We start from the raw sequence: 21084 nt of genomic DNA on the forward strand, positions 1-21084 counted from the left end.
ACTACTACAGGTTGTTCCTACCATTGTCACAAAATGGACATTCTGAAGGGATACTGTAAGTGTTCCAAGTGAAATCCTTCTGAGCAGGATGCATCAGATAACGCATGCCACAGCCAGCCATGACTCCTTAAAAATTACTAAAATGCTTTCCAATGCTGAATTTTGCCAGTTGCATTTGTGGCTCCCCTCACCCCCTAAACACACAGTTTGAATACTGGAGACATTCCACATACACAGTTAAACATCTGAAAGGAGAAAAGATCCTCTTCATGGGTTTGAGTTAATACTGTTTTCTTTGCAACCCTGTACTATTTTCCAGATTTCCAGAATTAGTTAATTGGACAATTTTTTTGAACCTAGACAAACAAAAGCACCTGATTTTCCAGACCAGAAACGCCTGTAGCATTCAATACTTAAATTTTCGAAAACATGCCAGAGAGATTAGCTTGGAGAGTAGATATACATTTACCATACATGTTTATGTACTGGAAACAGCTGCCACCACAATGAAGTCACAGAATTTCATTTAACATTAAAACAAAGATGGCTGGTTTCCTATTGCAACATTCTTGTTTAATTTCAAAAGGCAACAAATTTCACATTTCCAAGTTAAAATAACTTTGAACTTGGCTATTTCTGAGAATAAATTAAGCTAAACGCAGAATGCATTGAAATACATAGTTAGGGCAAATACTGCACCAGTCATTGAGCTCCTCATTCCCTAGAAAGCCTTAGGCTACGGTTCACAGGCAGCTGTTACTTCACTGAATATCGTACATATCCACACTAAGAACATAGCCAAGGCAGCACTACAGTGCCAGTGATCTCATCCTCATTGCCTTTGTTATTTGTGCGTAAAAAGTACACACCATATTAGCCTCTTCCCATTTATCTCAATATGCTACTTATCATTCACTTAGGAAATCCAGTTATACCCTACTGTCCTTACCACGTTGCTCATAAATCTCAGTAATTAATAATTCTCTAAAATCAATAGCGACTAAACAAAAAGCTTGCAAAGATGAAAATGCTAACGAGTATGACTCACCTCTGAAAATTACCTTGCAGTGTTTCAGATGTGTTTTCAACAATTGGTTTGCAAAATCCTTTGTAAATTAAACTTGCTAACTCTAAGAATGATGAATTCTTATGTGATGCCAAGTCTCCTGACTGCATCAGCATGTACACCGAGATAACAACATCACTATAAGCCATACGAAAAAACAAAGAACACACACAAATTCATTTCATAACTTGATTATTCACCTTCAAGCATGACTCTCTAGCCCAGGCAGGAATCAGAGTACTTGGATTGCTCTCTTACGCACTGTTTTCCCTGCTTGAGGGCTAAGTTTGAGGATAAAGCAATATAAGTGAGGTGAAATTCAAAACTGACCGACCTGGTATTTTCTATGGCACTTTGCTTTAAAGAGTAAAATCAAATTCACCGCAGCACAGTGTTCCTTATTTCAACTTTTATTTTTGAAGTCGGAAGCATAACAAAAAGTCTCGATGAACTATGCACAATTCATGTTTCCAAGACAAGCCTGCATAAAGCTGCTAAAGCAACAGCACTGAGGGGCACAAACCCTTTCCAAAAGGCTTCACAGTGCCCCAAAACTTCTCAGGACTTGCTGTTTTGCTGTTGCCAGGTATCCATCTAGACCTGACCTCTTTACTGAGGCTTATCAGAGAGCACAGAGGTTCTCCAGCCTTCCCCAAACACTGCTGCTGATTTTCTGCGCTGCTCCGTGAAGCCAAGAACCAACAAGAAATTCAGCGTAGACTGAAGAGCTAGGTCACCTGCATGGCAGCGACACAACCGACACTCAAAGACCACAGAGATGACAAGAAAGGACACCTACTTAATAGTGAAAGACAGCTCTGCAGGAACACACGGCCATTTAATGTTTCTAAGGGATCAGGAATGGCACCAGAATATATATGAACATTGCCTGATCATTTTATGAAATGAGGGGTCAAAATATTAGTGTGGGAGGCTAGGCTTCAAGTCACGTTTTTGGCCGTACATTCCACTGTCACCTACTCCAAGCCAGTTTAGTACATCGCTTTCACCAGGCACAACCTCACCAACCTCCAGGGAGGCACCAGGATAACGACACTGAAAAGCTACATCCCAACTGGACTGCTACAGGATCGGTCACCACCAGTGCCCACTTCAGCTCACTCCAACCCATTGGTTTCCAAACCCAACAGCTTCTAAAGCATCTCACAATCTCGAAGTGCCATGCTAAGGTGCCACATGAGGAGACCAAGACAGTTCTAAAGTAATTGCTTCTCCTTCTTGTTTGCACTTCAGATGTATTAATTGGAAAGCAAATTAGTAACCTGCAGCTAAATGAATATCGAATATTGGTCCTATTAAAAGAAAAACACAAATAAAGTAGAGGAAGGTTGTTGCTAAGCAACCCGATGCTCCATGTTAAACAATTTCCTGGTCAGCACACAGTGCTGCTGTGACAATTCACTGCCTTCTTGGACACGCGAGCTCAGACAGTTACCTGCAAACAGTAAAGCGAGCAACAAGTTGAAAGCTCTCTAACAATTTATTGTTCTGTTGACAGCTTTCTTTCCTCACAGGCCACTGTAAGTACCGCAGTAGTGTCTCAATACCCTCTAGACTGTTTTAAAACGTAAAAAAACTTTTGCTTTTACTGCAAAGATCAAGGATCACAGCACTTTCTCAATATATCTCTATATTGTGAACAATACGAAGAACAGTCCATGCTTGAATATTCGCATTTATTCAAAAGGACAGCAACCCAAACCTTATCTCTAACATACCATAACAACTGTTTAATTTTATTACCTTTTATTTGCGTAACTCTAAATTTCAGTTTTTTATTTTTCATACACCTGACAGGTGGGTAGCCTGAAATTCCTCCTCCTTTGAGCGCCTCTCCAGAACTTTCATTATGTGCTTAATCTGACTACAGGGAAATCAGCAAACATAAAGCGGTGCCAGTCTGTAAATCATCCCACTCAATTACTCCATTAGCTAACATTCTCTTTGTACATTCTCTGCTTAGCCCGTGAGCTCTCCAGAACAGAGGCTGTCTCTTCAGACTGGATTCGTACGCTTCCCACTTTCTTGACCCTATAAGCAACTACACAGTTGTTTGTAAAATGTCATTTTGCAGATGACTTTGAGGAAAAGTAATAAGCATGCTCTGAAGGTGGAGGGGGAAGACAAGTCAAACCATTTAATTACTCATGCATAAAGCAGAAAAATCAAAAGATCTCATTATAACTGAATTGCTTATGATGCAGCACAACTACCGAGACACATAAGTGTATAATTAAGAAACTGAGTCCAGAGGATGCTGTCTGTATATGCGAAATCAGTAAATACTTCCAACAGCACAGATTTCTACGCATGCAAAGAAAACAGATACAGAGACAAGGCTGGCCTTGTATTTCTTCCTTCCTAGCTTACAAGGCTGGTGAGCAAGTTGTTCAGTTTCATCTCCAATATCTCGTTTAAAAAGGAAAAGATGTATTTTAAGGGGGAGAAAGTCACCGACATTCCCAGGTGGCAGCACACAGGATAGTTTCGGGTTTAAGTGAATGACAAGATAAAAAAACACACCGGGCTGGGCGCAGCCCGCCCCCCCGCAGCGCTCACCAGTGCCACATGTACAGCCCGTCCAAAGGGCCAGAGGCTGGGCCGGCCGCAGGGCGGCGCGGAGGGGGGGGCTCGGCGGGGCGCAGGGCTGGGGGCGTTGGGGGAGCCGGGGGGGCGCAGGGCTAGGAGCGGGGGCGGCCCGGGCGCCCCCCGCCCCGCATTCCGCCGCGCAGCCCCGCCGAAAGGCGCTGCGGTCCGTTGATAAGCCGAGACACGCACACAAAAATAACCGGGGGTGGTTTTGTCGGGGGGGGGGGGGGGGGGGGGGCCGAAAAAAAAAAGACTGGGAGGGAAATCTATTTTGTCCGGTAAAGAGCTGTGCGCTTTGCTCAGCGCGACGCCGGGCAGGACGGGCTCCCGCCCGCAGCCCCCGTACCGCCGCCCCCGGCCCGGGCTGCCGCCGCCCGCACCGCGTCCCCGCACCGGCCGGCTGCCGCTCCCGCCAGGGTCGCAGGGGCAGGCGCTCACCACTACACACTTTTTTCCTGTGTGTTTTTTTGGGTTTTTTTCTTCAATTCACCTCCGCTTTCTCTCGGGACACCGGCTGTCCAGGATGCGGCGAGGGCACCGGACACAGACCTGTCCCCGGGGCCGCCACGGCCCCCCCGTCCCACCGCTCCGACGGGCTGTAACCCCGCCAGCCCAGTAGCCAGCCCGCGGCCAGCGGCTCCCCGGGCACCTCCTCCCCACCGCTCCGCCCGCGGGCACCGGCCCCTGCCCCGCCGCCCCGGGGAGGACAGGCCTCAGGCGGCCTAGGGAAGCGCGGGGGGTGGCAGCCGCCCCCCGTAGGCGCTCTCCCTGCGGCCCTCGCCCACCGCCACACTCACCGTTGCTGTAGGGCTGCTGGCCGGCACCGTTCTGGCTGGAGTAGCCGGCGGGAGGCCTAGCGGGCTGGGCCATGGCGGCGCGCTCGGCTCGGCTGGGCTCGGCTCGGCGGTGCCGCCCGTCTGGCGGCGCCCGGCCCAGCTCGGGGGAGGAGGAAAGGGCCGGCCCCGCACCGGAACTACCGGGCGGCGCGCGCAGGCGCATTGCGTACACGTGGCACTTCCGGGAGCGGCGCGCTGCGGCAGTGGGCGGAGCCTGGCGCCTTAAGGGGGCCGGGGCCGGGCCAGGCCGCGCTGCGGGTGGGCCCGCGGCGGGGAGGCGGTGCCGGGAGGGCCCCGCGGCCGTGGGCCGGGCGGAGCGCTGCGCCGAGCCCAGCTGCGCTGCCTGCGGACGCGGCCGGCCGGGCCCGGAAGAAGGCGCGCGGGGGCGGAGCGGGGCGGCAGCCGCGGGGTGCGTGTGGGTGTCAGTGTCGGTGCCAGTGTCGGTGCCGGCGGAGCGCAGCGCCCGCACCTCAGGCTCGGCGGCGGCGGGTGAGTGTGGCGGGCGGTGAGGGCCGCCCCGGTCTTGCCCTGGGGACCTGCCGGAGGGGCTGGGCGGGCTCGGCAGTGCGCTGGGCCGCCCCCGTGTCCCGCTGGGAGGCCTCCGGCCCGCGGCAGAGCATGCCTGGGGGTCCCTGCGGGCCTGGGGCGGCCGCGGCCTGCGTGGGCCCGTGGGCGGTGTGTTGGGGCTGGGCCTGCGGCGGGCGCCCCTTCCTGCGGCCGGGGGGCAGCGGGGCCGGGGGGAGGGGGGCCCCGGCCCGTGAACCTGCGGCGGGCCTTGGGCTGTCCGTTTGTGGCCCTGGCTGCATCTCAGCAGGGGTCTGCGGTGTGGGGGATGGTGGTGCAAGTATTGCCCCGTAGGCTGCGGCTGGCCCGTTCCGATCTGTACGGTGTTATTTTTGCTGTAATTAAGACTTCTAAACATTTTTACACTCAGTCAGTTGCTGCAGTGGGCCCTGGGTTGGGCTGTGCTCTGACAGCAGGTTGCAGGGATCCAGGCTGTGGCTGGATGGCCACGTTAGGTGCCTTCGGAGCTCATGTGCCTGTTGCGGTGCCGTTTTCACAGATAAACTGCTGTTTCAGATGTGCTGAAGGTCTTTGCTAAACTTAAATAGGCTGTCTTGGAGCAAAAGATGTGATGTAACTAAACTTATCTGCCATGCAAAATGTAATCTACCTGGTTTCCTACCTAATTAGTAATGGACCAGTGTGACTTCTGGCATCTCAAAGATGACTTGCTATCAAAAACCTGATTAAAATACCTGAAGAAAATCTGTGCTGTTACCTCATTTTCAAACGCTGTCCCTTTCCTCAACTTTTAAAGTACTACATCAAAGTGCAGTTTTATATCATGGAATGAGTTGTACTGTAGAAGGCAGATACTGGTTTATCCACAGAGTTTCCTAAGAAATTTTGATGCTTCTAGTTTGTGGTAACGTTTGGTGTTAAAATGATCATATGCAAAATTATAACTGTAAGTGATCATGTTTAGATCCTACCTGAAAAACCACAAAGACACCCTTAACAGTAGCCTTCAAGCTCTTGCTCGCAGGTTTTGTTTTCAGACTTAACTGGGACGCAGGGCTGGCACAGTTTGGTTGGACAGAGGTTTTTTTCCTGGCTGTCACTGGCAGTACCCGCCCAGGCACAGCTCAGTGTTGCTGCAAGAACTGTTCAGCTTGGGTGTTGCTGGCCTCTAATTATTCCATGAAGGCATTTAACGCTGTCTTTAAAAGACTGATATCCTCTCTTATCCAGAGTTTCACAGGCTTTGGTTGTAAGCGCTATTCTAACTGGTTGAGAAGAGAAATGATGAATTTTTAGAAAGATGCAGGTTGAAAGTAAGCGTGTGTGTATGTGTATGTGTAAATAACACTTTTCAGAAAATATGAGAGTGAGTTTGCTTGCTAGTCCTTTGTCAGTGATGTTCCCTTTAGGAGGCTGGCTCAAGATGTTACCAAAGCCACTGGGTGGGAATTCTGCATCCCCATGGTGAGAAGCGGTCTCCAGTAAGCAAATCCATCTCCTTGGGCTATAGAGTAGCTTATAAGGCTCCACAACAGTTACCAAATGATACTTTGCTGCTGAAATAACGTTAGCCAGGGTTGTTAGAGATGTATTGAAGTGATAACCATCTGTTGATGATGTGATGCTAGAAAATTACTTTTCATATTTTTGTTAAGGAGAGGCAAGTTGGTGATGTCTGTAGAAATAGTTGGTATCAAAAGATTGTCTTGTGTCTGGTAGAACTGTTCGTTAAGAGCTTATGTCTACTTGCAACTGGCTATTTTCAAGGGAACCTTTGAAATAACTTTAAAATAGTATTTTTGTCTTCATCGTGGCTAGTGAACAGCAATTGCCAGAGTTTTCATTGTTCTGATCTCATGGTATTTTTAACATGAGCCTGAGAATTTGAGTCTGTGTGTATCGAGCAGGCTCTGCTCTCCCCTTAGTTCAGCATAGCTCTGTGACTTGGACGTGTTAGCAGCGTAATGACTCTTTGATACCGATGCAGAACCTTTGCAGCTTTTTAATGCTTTGATCTCATGCTGCTGTGAATTATGTAGTTGCTTTTCCTGTGTGATAAGAGTAGATTTAATATCTCTGTTCAGATATTACCAGTGTGCCTTTCCAATTAGCTGTCCATTTTTTCCTCATTTTAAAAGTATTTTCCTTTAGCTGCTGCCAGCTGATACAGAGCCTGTTCTGGGTGTATTTGGATAGCTGTGTTTCTAACGCCACTTTTCTTGTGGTGATGGAAATCTAGCCTGTATTAATGCTACTTCAGCTGTGTTTGCAGCATAATCGTGTTATTGCTTGAATGATTTGAATCTTGCCCCTTAAAGTCTTTTCTGTAATGCATAAATATTGTTTTTGTTTATCCATAAGTTTAATAGATGGAAAAGGTTAATACAACTAAGTGCTGTGAAGTTATTCTCACCTCAGTAATCTGAGCGCTTCTCTTACATCATACTGTTTGCCCTGATTTACAGGTTACTTGAGTCGATCATTTTTCTAAGCCCCATAGAGGCTTTTCTCGATCGGCATTTTGCTCAAGCAATAAATAAATCTGCTGACGTGTATGTTCTGCCATGTTTGCATATTCCTGACCTTTGCTTTTTAGCCATGCAAGGGACAGTTTCAGTCATGACGTTGTGTAACTGGGTGTTTATCCATTGACAAGTGTACTTGTATTCTTAAAATTTGTGCCTGTTGCAGCTGGTGAGCTGTTCAGAGTAACGTAGGATGTGGGTAAGGGTTTTGGGGTTAGTTGTGGAGAAACCAAGACTCCTAGGCTTTATCATTTGAACAGATGTTTCAGTCCAAGTAAACAGAATTAAAATATCTTTCCACAATATATCTGTTGTTGCGTGGAGGAGAAATTCTGTTTGTCATGAGTGTAATTGCTATGAGATGTGGATTTTGTTCTGCTTCTGACCTGTGTTTTGACTAGTGTGCTGTGCTCCAGGGTCAGAGCTGCCCTCAAGTCATCTCGTGGTGCCCCAGGCCACTGCTGCACCATTGGAACCAGTGCAGCAATGTAGCCTGCAGTGATGTGGATGTCTCTGCCAGCTGCACTTAGCTGTGCAGTCCAGTTTTCTAAGGACAGTAGGACTTCATTGTCCCCTGATATTAGCAGGGGTTGTGTGCTCCAGCAGGAATTAGCTAGCTAAATGCTTCTAAGGATATTGCCCTTTAGTCTTTCAGGAGGTTTTTGTGCTGGATACTAATTCACTGTGTCAAACTGGTGCTTTCAGCATGATTATCCTCATTTTAGATAATGAGGAAATTAAGGTGAAATCTGAGAAATTAATTGCTTGTGGCTGTGCAGTGAACCTAGTGATGTTTTTATTCTTGCACCCCAAAGCATCACTTTGGCAGTAGCAGCTGTTCCTCCTGAGCACTCAAGGTGTGCCTAGGTTTCCCCAACACCTCCGCTGTGACCACTGGTTCAGAAGCAGCCCTGCCCTTGGTGGCAGAGGGTTTTTTTCTGGGGCAGGAACAACAGAATTCATCAGTCTGTGCAGTCCATCCTGGCCACTTGCTTCTTTTCCAGACATGAGCATAGCAGCCTTCCATTTTTTACCATACCACAAAGAAGGGGTATTTATGGAGTAGCAGGGCTTCGTCCTGGCAGCAGGGTTTGTCCTGCCTGTGATGGTCAGCTGAAGTTGGCTGATGGTTGTATGGCACAACTAGAGCATTGGTTATAGTAATCCTGGCTGCTCTCAGCACTGCCTTCTGTTCTTGAATCTAGGCTGAAGGAATTTGGTGGGAAGCATGATGTTCTAAAGTCCTTTTTTTAAACTTCAAAAAGTTTTGCATTTAAAGTTTAATTTGTGGCAGCCTGTGCAGGATAGCATAGGAAGACAGTCTTTTGAATGGCAATTCCAGTGCTTTGTGCGAAGTACTTGTTTCCCATTACAAGCCAAACAGGTTCTGTGCAGACAATAGAGGTATATTTGGTATCAAACCTCTCTGGATTTAACTTCACAAAACCTCATTGCCTCTGCTTCAAACCCCAGCAGCTCCCAAGGGTGGCTGGAGCACTGCCTCTGCACTGACATCCTTTATAGCCATCTCAAAAGTGCCACGTTTTCCCAGTTAAAAAGTTTATGTGAAGATCCCATTTGAAATCTTTAGTGGAACATCACATATCTCCACCAAATCGTACTTAAGATAAAATTATTTATATTTCTTGCAAAGACTTCTGTCTACATAGCATTTTCCAAGGGGAGGAAAGGTCTTTGTTGTTGAATCACAAGGTCTGGATTCTGCTTTCCATTTCTACACTAACTTTCTTAATGTGTTGTGGGGTCACTTAATTGGTCCCTGGGATGGCTTACCAAAACTAAACTGTTTATTTTTTTTAATCCAGACCTTTGGGTAAGTTTTTTTATCTGTAAATATCTGAAGTGTTTAGTGTGCTGTTCTGATGGATCTTAAATGCTCTATTTTTTTTGTTTATTTCAGACTCTAAGATTCAGCTATGTCCTTCATATTTGATTGGATTTACAGTGGCTTCAGTAGTGTATTACAGTTTTTAGGTAAGTTTTTATTGTTTGGAGTTTTTCCTTTCTGATATCCGTGTATAAAATGTCTGTTCATTTCTGTTATCTTCAAACGTAGTCGCTGGTTAAATAATAATATTTGCATTGGTGTATATTCAGCAATACTCAAACAAAGATTTCACTTATCAATATTGAGTATTTCTAAAGCATGCTCTCCACTCAATCTAACATTAATCTTTTAACCTGTTGAAAATACCACATTTTCCTTTATGAACATAATAGGTTTGATTTTTCTAATTGTACTACATTTAAGCTGGTGTAATTCAGTTGACTTGCAGAGTTTCTCATTATTTTTCTGTGCTGTAAAGAACCGAACTTGGTTATTTTAGTTCAGTTCTTTTACATGTGAGGATTTTACTTCAAAATCAAGGAGCTGTTTACAAAAAATCAGTGCTGGATATTGAAGCCTTTGCCCATGGTCAGCAGTGCATTATTTTGTGACTGGTGTCACTGAAATCAGTTTGAAACTTCACTGGTGTCTGCTGAAGAGCCTCGGGAAAGTATTCCCTGGCCAGAAGACTCTGCAGTCCATATTAATCCAAGGGGAAATATTATTTTGTGCAAAACAGGAGGGGGAAAAAACCCCAAACAAACCCCCAAAACAACCAGGAGGAAAAGGAATGTTAGGATACTAAAAAAAGGAACAGAAGTCGCAGATCATGTAGGTAAAAGGCACAATTTACAAGTTCAGAGGATTTTATTGAAGTAGATAAAAAGCATTTGAGATTAAGCAATCATGGCAAGCTGTGCCACCTACCTTTTATCAGTTGAAAGTTTAAACTTTTTCACTGAATGTTAGACCCTTGGCCTACTATCGAACTATTAGCCAGTGAAATTTTAACTAAATTGACTAATCTTTCTTATCTCCTCTCCCTTAGCTGAGCAGTGATTACTGCGCACAAGCCTGCTTTTCCATTTCTGTGCATGCAAAGTCTAATTCTGGTGAATGATTCTGGAGCTTGAAGTAGGAGGGAGAATTACTTTCAGTGTGTCCCTTTTTTCTTTTCTAGAAGAAACACTTTCTCTTTGCATTTTTATTTACATTTACAGTTGAAGAAGGCTGATTATAACATTTGGGAAACTCCCCCCTGTTCCCTGTGCTGCCCCGTCAGCAGGCTGATAAGATCTTTCTATGAAGTACATCTTTGCACACATATACTGTTAGAATGCATAAAGAATCTTTTTATAGATATATAAACTCCGGTCTTGGTGTAGCTAATAGCTGAAGTATTGCTGCTTGTTTGTCTTGTGTTTCTATGGAAGACACCTGGGAAGTATGAAATGTTACAGAGAAAGCAGCGGCACCTGATTTGGGAGCAAAGGCCCCTGAATGTCCAGGCTGAGAGTAGCAAAAATATTATGGTTTTACTACGGTTTAGTAGAATTTTGTTTAACTTGTAAAGTGAATGTGAACTGGAGTTTCTCCTGTGACGTAAACTAATATATGAAAATATTTGCCCACTTCTCCTTTCTCTGTAAACATTAATACTTTCTCCTCTACTCTGTAGTTTAATAGTTAGTATGTTCTTGGGCATGTGAGAGGGTGGGCTTGGGAAGTAAAGGTTGTTGTAGTTGAAAGAACTGTGAAGACACTTCATGTATCTGTGGTAATAAAGATCATTAATGCAACAAGCTGAGGAATACTACAGAATATTAATTCCTGCAAGTTACAGAATGTGTCCCGTTGGAATGCGATCCCAGAGATTAGCTTAAAGGCAGAGGTGAGCAAACAGCAGTGGTGTGAAGGCCGGCCAGGCCCGGGCATGTATGCCCTGTAGCACCGTGGCGTCAGCGGGGCTGTCCAGGCAGCCACCTGTGCAACAGCATCACTTAAAATCCCACCAAATAAAACATGTATGAGAATAACACGTTCGGTAAGAAGAAAAAATGAGTGCTCCAGAAACTGGTGTTACTGGCTCCCTCTGCCCTCTATCCTCCTTGTGTAGGGAGACCGAGGCCAGCTGTCAACGCGCCCTTTGGGTGGCTAACATCAGCCTTTTGCCTGTGGCCTCAAGGCACAGCGCAGGTGCTGGCGCACGGTTTGCAGTGCGAGTTGTGCTTGCAGGAGAAGCTGCAGTTAAGTGTAGGGACCACAGACATGGGATGGTTGAGTTTAAACAGTAAAATCTGATTGCGTACTTCACAAAATGTTTCTGTATCATCACAGTGGTAGTAAAATAAACTCGTCTTTGGCATATTGCAATGTGCTGTAATACTATGACGTTATCTAGTCAAAGATCCTGGCAATGTTAAAACCTCCCACCTTGCAATATTTGGCTGTATTTTGCAATTCTTTTTGCATAGAAAGAAGAGAGAATTCTATTAGGAACATAGCTCAGTTTTACTTCTGAAGAAATGTAATTTCGGCATATACATATATGTATTTTCTCATTCTCTAAGTGTTCTGCCCTCTCTGGCACTCGTAAAGGCTGTGGAGTCAGCACTGGTTCCTGAGGAGATATGCAGCGCGTAGTATCCAGCCACAGGTCTTTGAAGAGGGAATAAGGGAAGATTTTATGCTTTAAAAAGGCAAAGTTAAGAGACTTACTTCTGTAGTTTTTTCAGTACAGAAGGTGATTTTTTTTAAAAAAAAAAAATTTAATTTGTCTTTAAAATGTTTCACTTTGAATGTCGATCAGTTTGAAGCAGTGAAAAATAATCCTGGCATAGGATGTAGTGTTGGCAAGTTATAAGAGAGTTGCCCTTTGATCTCAAACTTAAGAAAATATGGTGTTCTTGTTTTGAACATCCTTCCTCTCCTTCACAGCAACTGTTCCATTTGCTGGGATTGCAAGTAGAGGTAAAAAAAAAAATATTGAAAAGGCATTTTTATAAAGATGACAATTGGTGAAAATAAAATTTCTTATCCCGGTTATGAAAGCATTATCACATGACAGTGAGTGTTTCAGAATTATCCTGATTGATGCCATTCAGGATATATCCATACAGTTTAGCTGGGAGTATGGGTGAATGTTACTTTTTGTCAAAATAATATGAACCAACATAAAAGAATTCATACATGTACTAATTATGAATGTTGATGTTGAAACCAATTTCTGTAATATACTGATTGAGGTCTGAACCTTCTTTTTGCCTCGAAGAAGTATTTTTGTTGTAATTTGAGGTAGTTGAAGAGAACGCCTTCTGTTCAGGTCCCTATTTCAGACCCTGCTGTTAGCACTGTACCTGCATGCTCCCCTCTCCACCACCTCTGAGCAAAACTATCCTTTTGCTGGGGCAGAGTAAGACACACTGGCAAAATTTTGTCCTGTTCCGCTGCGGTTTTCCTAAGATAACCTAAATGCAGTGACATGAGTCACACAGTTACATCAGTTGTGTACTTCTACCTCTCCTGCTAAATGTCCTTTAAATTGCATGTAGTACACACAGCGCAGCAGGCACATGAGCAAGTGTGAATGTAGTTTGTACGAGCAGGAGAACATGGCTAAAGGGCACCGATAAAGTGCATGGAGGAGCTTGGCTGGTCTGTAGTTTGTACTATGACTGTAACACTTTGTTCCTGGGAGCAAAATCATCTCTAGCGCTAGAAATGAACTCGTACTGATTTAAGTGATTATTCACTAGGTCCTTCTTTGTTCTAGGACTGTACAAGAAATCAGGCAAACTAGTGTTTCTTGGACTGGACAATGCTGGAAAAACTACACTGCTGCACATGCTCAAAGATGACAGACTGGGACAACATGTCCCCACGTTACACCCCAGTAAGTTGATCTGATAGTTCTGTAGCTAGAAAGTATTTGAAGTGTTGCAGGAAAAGCAGGATCTGAGTATATATCATATGACCAACGGGGTAATAGGGAAGAAACAAAATAATTTCTGGGATTGCGATCTGTAGGTAGTTCAAGTAATGTCCAGGAAAATGCGTGTAGGATAGTTCAATGTGGAATATTTGAAATAAATAAATTATTTTTCTTAAATTTATTTAAATTTAAAATAAAGAGGAGAGTAACGGGCATGGACCTGAGAGTCTAGATTACAGAAACTGTGGGAAATTGGGGCTTGCAGCGTTTGGGAGCAGCTTCTCTCTGTAACTGGAAAACTAGCATTTATATACGCTGCTTTGATTTTTTTTATTATTATTATTATTTTATTTTTGGTTCAGAGGTTGCTGTGTAATTGTTATCCTGGTAGCCTTGCAGAAGAAAAAAAGTTCAACACAAGTTAAAAATTTGGATTGGTCAAGTCCAGTAAGGAGGTGGGAAATTAGGGAAAGACATGAAGAGGAGAAACCTTGAGCAGAGTTGTACATGAAATGCCCTCTTTGTGGCAAACCACATGCCAGAGCCAACTGTTGTTTGTATAATGTGTAGGAATAAATAATACACGAATATGCTCTGCTGTTGTTAGCATGGTAGATATTTCACATGTGTTTTAATGGTTAATAACATCTTGTTGTTAAACAAACGTGTCATTGATTTTGAGAGAAAATTATGGTTCTTGATTTGCTTCTTGAATAACAAAATGCTGAAAAGAACCAAGAGAGAAGGTAAAATCTACATATTAGAAGGTTAGACCATTCCAGTGCACTACGTGATCTTCACAGACAACATAATTCTGTGTATTTTTAGCTTCAGAAGAGCTGACAATTGCTGGCATGACTTTCACTACCTTTGATCTGGGTGGACATGCTCAAGGTAAGAGAATAAATATATCAACACACTTCACTAAATTGAGTTGTTGTCTACAGTTCGTTTGTTTCAGATCAGAAATATGACCACGCTGCAGAGATTGACTTCCCGTACTCTTTGACAGCACGAAAAATGTCCACTGCTCTTTTGTCCATCTCCACTGCTTATCACAAACCCAAAATGATTTGGCAAGAGCTGCAGTAGAGTAGAAATTTTTGACTGGTATCTGTATTTTGAAGAGTATTCTGTACGTTGTATCACTTGCATTTACCTTTAAGCTTTATGCTTCCAACTTACCTTTGTTGACACAATTCTTTGGGAAACATTAAAAAGTTTCAATACATCAGTGTGCATTTGGGATATTGGTGAAACAGTAAAAGTAATGATTACTTCTGCTCCATTATTTCAAGCTTTGTAAAACATGAAATTACATCCTGAAGACTGGCAACATAAGCTAAGACTTAAAAAAAAGAAAGTCCCTGCTGCTTTTTACTGATGTGCCTCACTCTAAATTTTGGGGTAATTTCCTTTTGTTTTTAATTCACATCTTCCCTGTAGCTCGCAGAGTGTGGAAAAACTATCTGCCTGCAATTAATGGCATTGTGTTCTTGGTGGACTGTGCAGATCATGAAAGATTGCTTGAATCGAAAGAAGAACTTGATGTAAGTTTAAATAAGTTTTTGAAAGTTTTAACTTCAGTGTCTACAAAATAAGCTCAAATTCCAGTATCCAACAGTGCTCTGCTGCCACCTGGACATGAGTAGTAGCAATGTGACCTTCTGTGTTCTAAATTAATCTCTCCTCCTTTCTTCCTTCCTTTGTAGTCACTAATGACAGATGAAACTATTGCTAATGTGCCTATCCTAATTCTTGGTAACAAGATTGACAGACCTGAAGCCATCAGTGAAGAGAGGTTACGAGAGATGTTTGGTCTGTATGGCCAGACAACAGGAAAGGTAATACTTCTTTCTTTTTTGGGGTATGTGTATGTTTGGTTTTGGGGCATTTTTTTGTTGGGGAGTTTGCTTGCCTTACTTGTATGTTCACTAGAGCTATACACAATAAATGGGTTTTAACGTATAAAGTACTTGGTACGTAATAACCACATATGGAATGAACTCCAGAGTGTCTGTGTGTGCGTGTGTGTTAGATGCATCTCGACTGCAACTCTTCTACGTCATATTCAATGCTACATTTTTTCAGAGAGAACTTAATTGTACTTAGGATCATTTTGATACTTCAACTTTCCTATGCAGTATTTTTAAATGATTAGCAAGGTTTGAGAGGCTATAGTTATAGTGAGAAGCTAAGAGGAAACTGGGTGAAATCTTTCAGTACATGATTTTTCTCATTTGAAGTGTGGGCTTAGTACAGTTTGTTACTTAACATGCTTACCTGATGCTTAGAAATAGGTTTATACTATTGTACAAGTCTGAGTTTGTAGCTTGTGAGAGGGGGAAAACAAAGTTCCTACTGGCATCCATAGCAACAAGGCAGACTTCTATTATGGATCTTTGTGATACTTCTTAATTTTAAGTAAATACAGTGTAATACTCATAGGAGGTATTTGGATACAGGGCACTAGAAACAAGCTGCTTTGTTGTCCTTTGCCCTTGGAAAGACACCTCTGCAGCTGACAAAGCTGTTCCAGTGAGGCCTGTGTCCCAGCTCCCACCAGACGCCCAGCAGCATGGCTCTGCTGAGGAGGGCACCTGGCCTTGCAATTCCTTGTTTATTCACTCTTAAATGCTTCCCTTAAGTTCAATGCCAGTCAGTTTAGGGTGAGCAGGAACAAATGTTTATCTTCTGGTTTTCTACTTGAGAGTTGCACAGGCTAGTTTTAGAATTGGTGTTAACGGGCTATAAACTGTTACTACTGTCTTCCCCCCTCCTTGTATCTTGCCCTGTTTTTTACAACACTGCACATAGTCTATGAAGTATGAATACCATTGTGAATCTCCAGTTGAGCCACAGCTTTATCGCTGCTGATCTTGTAAGCGACTTGCACTCTTGCTATGGTCAGTCCTACAACTGGTAGTAAATGCTGCTTTTATCTGGTTGTAAAGCTATTAGAAGTAGAGCAGGCATCTGTGACTGAAAACCAAGTACAAGCTCTGAAATTCTCTGTCCACAGGCTTGCTGTTGCATTCTGGTTTCATGTACTTCACCCTCTCCAAATATGGATGCACATGAAAATAGGCTTTGTGTATTTCTCGAGTGACCCTGGTCTAATCTACACGTTTTAGATGAGTTTATTTTCCAAAGTTCCAGTATCCAGCACAAGTTAAATAATGGCATTCCATAGAAACAAATGTCTATGTCAAGTAGCTGTCTCTTTACGATAGTGTAACTTGGAACCCTTCTGTCTCTCTGCAGGGCAGTATACCACTGAAAGAGCTGAACGCGAGGCCGTTAGAAGTGTTCATGTGCAGTGTGCTAAAGAGACAAGGCTACGGAGAAGGCTTCCGCTGGATGGCACAGTACATTGATTAATGCCAAAATCACATCAGTACATTCTGTCCCATGTCTGAATATTAAGTCTGCTCCTTATTTGATCACTCAGTGTACGTAACTTGAATTCATTTGACTGTTTAGTTATAAAAATACACTTTTAGCTAATTATATCATGTATGCTAAATTGTTAAGTGTGAGGACTGAGAAATTATTTCAAGTGAGTTTGTAAGTTTAAGTACCACAGCCTGTGCGCTTTCTAATCCCATACAACACCTTTTTGCAGCTTTTAATTTAACAAGTCTTCGGCACCATTTTTGGTCAGAGCAACTTTCCAGTATAGTATGTCTGAATGCACTTTTTAACAGCTAAAAACTACGAACATGTGAAAATATTTAATGCTTATGTTAAATTTTTTTATGTACTTTTTTGAAACTGGTTTTATAACTTTAGAGTATATAACCATCTTTCAAGGTATAATAAATAATTTAGCTGATGGATAATTGCATGATGCCTTACGGTTTTCAATAATACACTTTCTTATGCAACGTCATGCAATAAATTTAAATCCAGTTTTTGGCAACTGTAATGGAAAATGTTTCATTTTAATGTGTCTTAATTAGTGAGGCTGCCTGATGATCTGAATATGTGGGATGTTTTCCTGAAACACAGAAGGCTACAAAGTAGTTTCATTGTATGTTAGAGTAAGGTGTTGTTTTTTCAGACTACCAAATTGCATTTATTATAGGATTTTGTATTAGTAAAAGAAAAGTGTAATCCAATGCCCTTATAACCACCACCTTTAAAAAGTACAAATAATGTAAATCAGCTTGCTGATGTAAATCTTGAACTGCTGTCAAAAGTGGTCTTACTCTACTGGTCTTTTGAATGAAACCCCTGAAGTGACACAGGAAGTAACAGGGTTTTTTCGGAAGAAATTAAGACTACCATTGCACTAAATATTCTGTTCCTAATTTGATTAGGTCTGTTAGAAGATTTGCCTGTGAAATTGCCAGGAAAAAAAAAACATTGCCATTGCTGCTTGTGAAAATTTATCAGCCCACACCCAATCGGCCAGTTTTATTTTTGGTGTTTTGAATTGGGACAAGAGGGATTGTTTTCTGTGGTTTCGCCCTGAAACCTAGCCGGTGTGGCAGCTAGCTGCTGACTGCCCAGGTGGGTTATTTCTGGGGTAACATTTGGTTATCTGCAGTCCTTGTTTCCAGACTTCTGTTTTTCTCCATCTTTGAGTGCGTTAGTTCCCTGAAGAGAAAGCAGGTTATTTTCAAAGAGGGGGTATTGATGTGCATGTGTCTGTCAACATCTTGTGGATGCTGGCTGACGCTGGCATGGAGCTGTGGTTGGTGCTTCTGTGTGCTGGGGATATTTTGCGCTAACCTGTTGGATGCAGGTAGGGTTTCAGCCCTGGACTCACAGTTTCACCCGATGGATTTGAGTTTTGCTGTGTGGTTTGTTTTTCCCTTGCAGCAGTTTGTACTGGTACAAGTGTTTTTACTGAATCCCTTTTACTCGCCCTTGTAGGTCTTCTCCAAAATACTTTAGGCCTTACGTTTCCAATATCCATGACAGCAAATGTATTTCTGACTGGTTTGATTTCATAAACACCTTTCTCTCTTGACCTGCTGGGCTTGAGTCTCAGATTTAAAGCCTATAGGCTTATAGCAAATAAATGAGACTTATTCCTTGCCCAGATCTGAACTTCTGTGATTGAATATTGATGATCAGTTCCCCACAGCCCTAGATTGCGCATCTGAATAAGATGAATAATTCAGAACCTAACTAATGTAAATTGTAACTGAAGTTTATTACTGCACGATCATTGCAAAATGTTAAGCCTAGTTTGTGCATGGTGAAGTTCAGAGTGATGGTATCGGATAGCTTTTCCAAATCACCAACATAAGAGAATTCTGCATTTAAACTAGTGCTCAGCTTTAGAGTAGTGTCTCTGTTGCATAAATCAAAACTGGAGGTAAGAGGTGGCCTCTCACCAGTGTGTAGACAACATGTGAGTCCTTACTACCGACAGCTGTTACATAGGGGATGTGCCTCTATTTTTTTTTTTCCTCTAGCTCTTTTCTGATGATGGTTATAATGCAGAGAACGACAGCTATCAGTAGATGGTGTAAATATTAAAACCACTGCTTGCAGAGTCACGTTGGGGTGTTGATGTGGGAGGCTTGGGGCTGTGGTGCCTGTGCTTATGGAAATGAAGCTGGAGGTGTTCTGCTGCGCTTCCACAGGCTGAGCCATTACGTGGGCACTGAGAGGTCCTCTTCGCCTGCTCGTCCAGCCAACTGTGAATAACCTGAGCAGTAAGGAAAGGGATGATAGTGTTAAGAATTAAAAAAGGAAGGTGGTACTGCTTTAACAGTGTGTGTTAATTCTTCGTATTATGGAAATACTCAGATTTCATGTTTCCTGCTGTAGGATGCTAGTTTAAATGTGGTTGTAATAAGGGCATGAAGAAATCTGGACCTTGTGTTTATCCACCCTGGGTATTGTAATGGTTCCTGTTGTGGGAATCACTGGTCAACACTCGGTTAAATACACAAACAATCTTGCTCTGTTTCATTTCATTCAGTAGAGGAAGTATCTTTCTTCTGATGTTTACGTTTTGTTGTGCACATGAATGTGAATGGGTGTTGTGTGTCTTTGTGTGAAGACTTCATTTATAGACAGATACTCCAATAAGAGTGCTTTTCTGGTGGTTTTCATCTCCACATCTCCCTGGTCATTTATTCTTGGAGTTTGCTTGTTCCTATGATTGTGACCAGTCTTACTTTAAGTTAAAAAAAAAAAAACAAACCCAAAACGAAACAAAAAAAAAAAAAAAACCAACAAGAAGCAACATTCACATTTGGGTCAGACTTCTATGAAATTTTTTTTCCACTCTTGACTATGCAGATTTCAATTAAACATCACTTTAAAGAATGTGAAAAAGAAAATTCATTAATAAAGATGTTATTTATGAAGCGTCTCATTCTGTTTTTACATTGCAACAGTTCTTTAAGGGAAATGAATGAAGATTTCTAAGATACTAATAACTACTTCTGACAAAGTGCCCTGTATTTCACTGCAGTGGCCCCATATGCTAGCATCTATGGTTGACTAAGATTTATTTAGCTTGTATTCAATTAAACTTGGGGGTTAGTATGTGTTGTGTAGCTGTGAGGCATTGCTGTATTTCAGTCTTGGTTTAATAAATTTTTCAGCAGCAATTACTGGCATTGGAGATGGGAAGGATCTTTGAGCTTTCTCATTTATCCTCTTGTCAGATCAAGATTATTTAATTAATATTTCTGTATTCAGTGTTCAGGTGCTGTCTATGATGTGCCAAAGATGACCTGTGGTATTCACTGGAATACAATACCTGCATGCATGTGGGCTTTACTGTATTTTAATAATTGGAACTGAATATAAAGTAGGACATTTGGCATCCAGTTGCTTATAACTAAAGTCAGGACAGAAAAATGACGGTGGTGGTCTCCAGTCCCAGTGAATTCACAGGTCTGCTTGAAGTCAAATTGTTCTTCTCTTGTTTGTACTGTCAAAGTGTTTGATTGTTACCAACCAAAGTCCAATATTTTGACTGACTACAATGTGTGCAGTTTTAGTGTAGGTAACATAATTGTTAGTTATGGACTTAGGAGTTATCTTAAAAACAACCTCATCCACTGGCTGTCAGTGGGGACATGTAACTTATTTGCACTTAGATAAACCACTCTTTGCACTAGTATCTCAGTGTGGGAACTAAACGTTTTCTGTTCTGAAATGTGAGTGCTCTAAATGTTTAAAAGCATAATTTATATAATAAACTGCAGAAGAAAAGCTAAAGATGAAAGTGTTCTTAAACATGTTCTTAGTGTGGTGTTTGTTGTTGTTTTTATTCCATCCCATGCTTGAAATTTAAGTATCAGAAACAGAAAATAAAATTCTGGTTTGGAATTTGAAGAAGAGGAGATTTAAACAGGTAGCTCTTTTCAGATTATCAAAACCAGGAAAAAGGTGTGCTGACTTAGTACGTGTTTTTTTTCAGCCAGGTATAATAATTGGGTTTCTTCTTTGCTAGGGCTTCTGTTGATGTGCATGTGGAAACAAATCCTCTATTTGGAAAACTCTTTGAACATGAAAAAAGTTTCCTTTGTTGCAATTTTAAAATGAGATGGAAGGATCCAACCTTAGTGGTGAATGATACTGCCTTAGAATCCAGCAGCCCTCCGGGATCTGCACTGTCGGTGGGACTGTGCTGAGGGGGATTGCCACTGAGTTCACGTGCTTCTCAAATTGAGCCCACTCAACCCTGTTTGGTACTGCCCACAGGAAAGTGTAATAACCTAATGTCATAGAGAACTATTTTTCAATCCTAAGTATATGTTCCTAGT

The 21084-nt window shown here is 42.6% G+C and overlaps 2 protein-coding genes across 4 annotated transcripts in view; one reads left to right on the top strand and one right to left on the bottom strand.

Moving 5' to 3' along the window:
* SEC24A (SEC24 homolog A, COPII coat complex component) overlaps positions 1 to 4702 on the bottom strand; it is a 26380-nt gene extending 21678 nt beyond the window's left edge. For 2 of the 3 annotated variants that reach the window (XR_008823720.1, XM_056350445.1), the window contains exon 1: positions 4474 to 4702. Coding sequence is in view for 2 of the 3 variants with exons in the window: in XM_056350445.1 (XP_056206420.1) it covers positions 4474 to 4675 (202 nt within the window). In the remaining variant the exon portion in view is untranslated. The remainder of the gene's footprint in view (positions 1 to 4473) is intronic. The other variant, XM_056350446.1, reaches the window with a different exon arrangement.
* Positions 4703 to 4856: 154 nt separating this feature from the next.
* Positions 4857 to 19674, top strand: SAR1B (secretion associated Ras related GTPase 1B). The gene is made up of 7 exons (XM_056350449.1): positions 4857 to 5001; positions 9484 to 9557; positions 13184 to 13303; positions 14171 to 14236; positions 14789 to 14892; positions 15055 to 15186; positions 16607 to 19674. The coding sequence occupies exons 2-7, from the start codon at positions 9500 to 9502 to the stop codon at positions 16721 to 16723; spliced, it is 597 nt and encodes a 198-aa protein (XP_056206424.1). The 5' UTR covers positions 4857 to 5001; positions 9484 to 9499; the 3' UTR covers positions 16724 to 19674.
* Positions 19675 to 21084: the final 1410 nt, after the last annotated feature.

This window comes from Falco biarmicus, chromosome 8, assembly GCF_023638135.1.
Source record: "Falco biarmicus isolate bFalBia1 chromosome 8, bFalBia1.pri, whole genome shotgun sequence".
NCBI classification, from domain to species: Eukaryota; Metazoa; Chordata; class Aves; order Falconiformes; family Falconidae; genus Falco; species Falco biarmicus.

Bases quoted from the DNA above. Each gene is read 5' to 3' on its own strand.
- SAR1B (XM_056350449.1), top strand. From the start codon at position 9,500: ATGTCCTTCATATTTGATTGGATTTACAGTGGCTTCAGTAGTGTATTA. The intron at 13,304-14,170 runs GTAAGTTGATCT...GTGTATTTTTAG, and splicing joins TGTCCCCACGTTACACCCCA to CTTCAGAAGAGCTGACAATT. The intron at 14,893-15,054 runs GTAAGTTTAAAT...CTTCCTTTGTAG, and splicing joins AATCGAAAGAAGAACTTGAT to TCACTAATGACAGATGAAAC.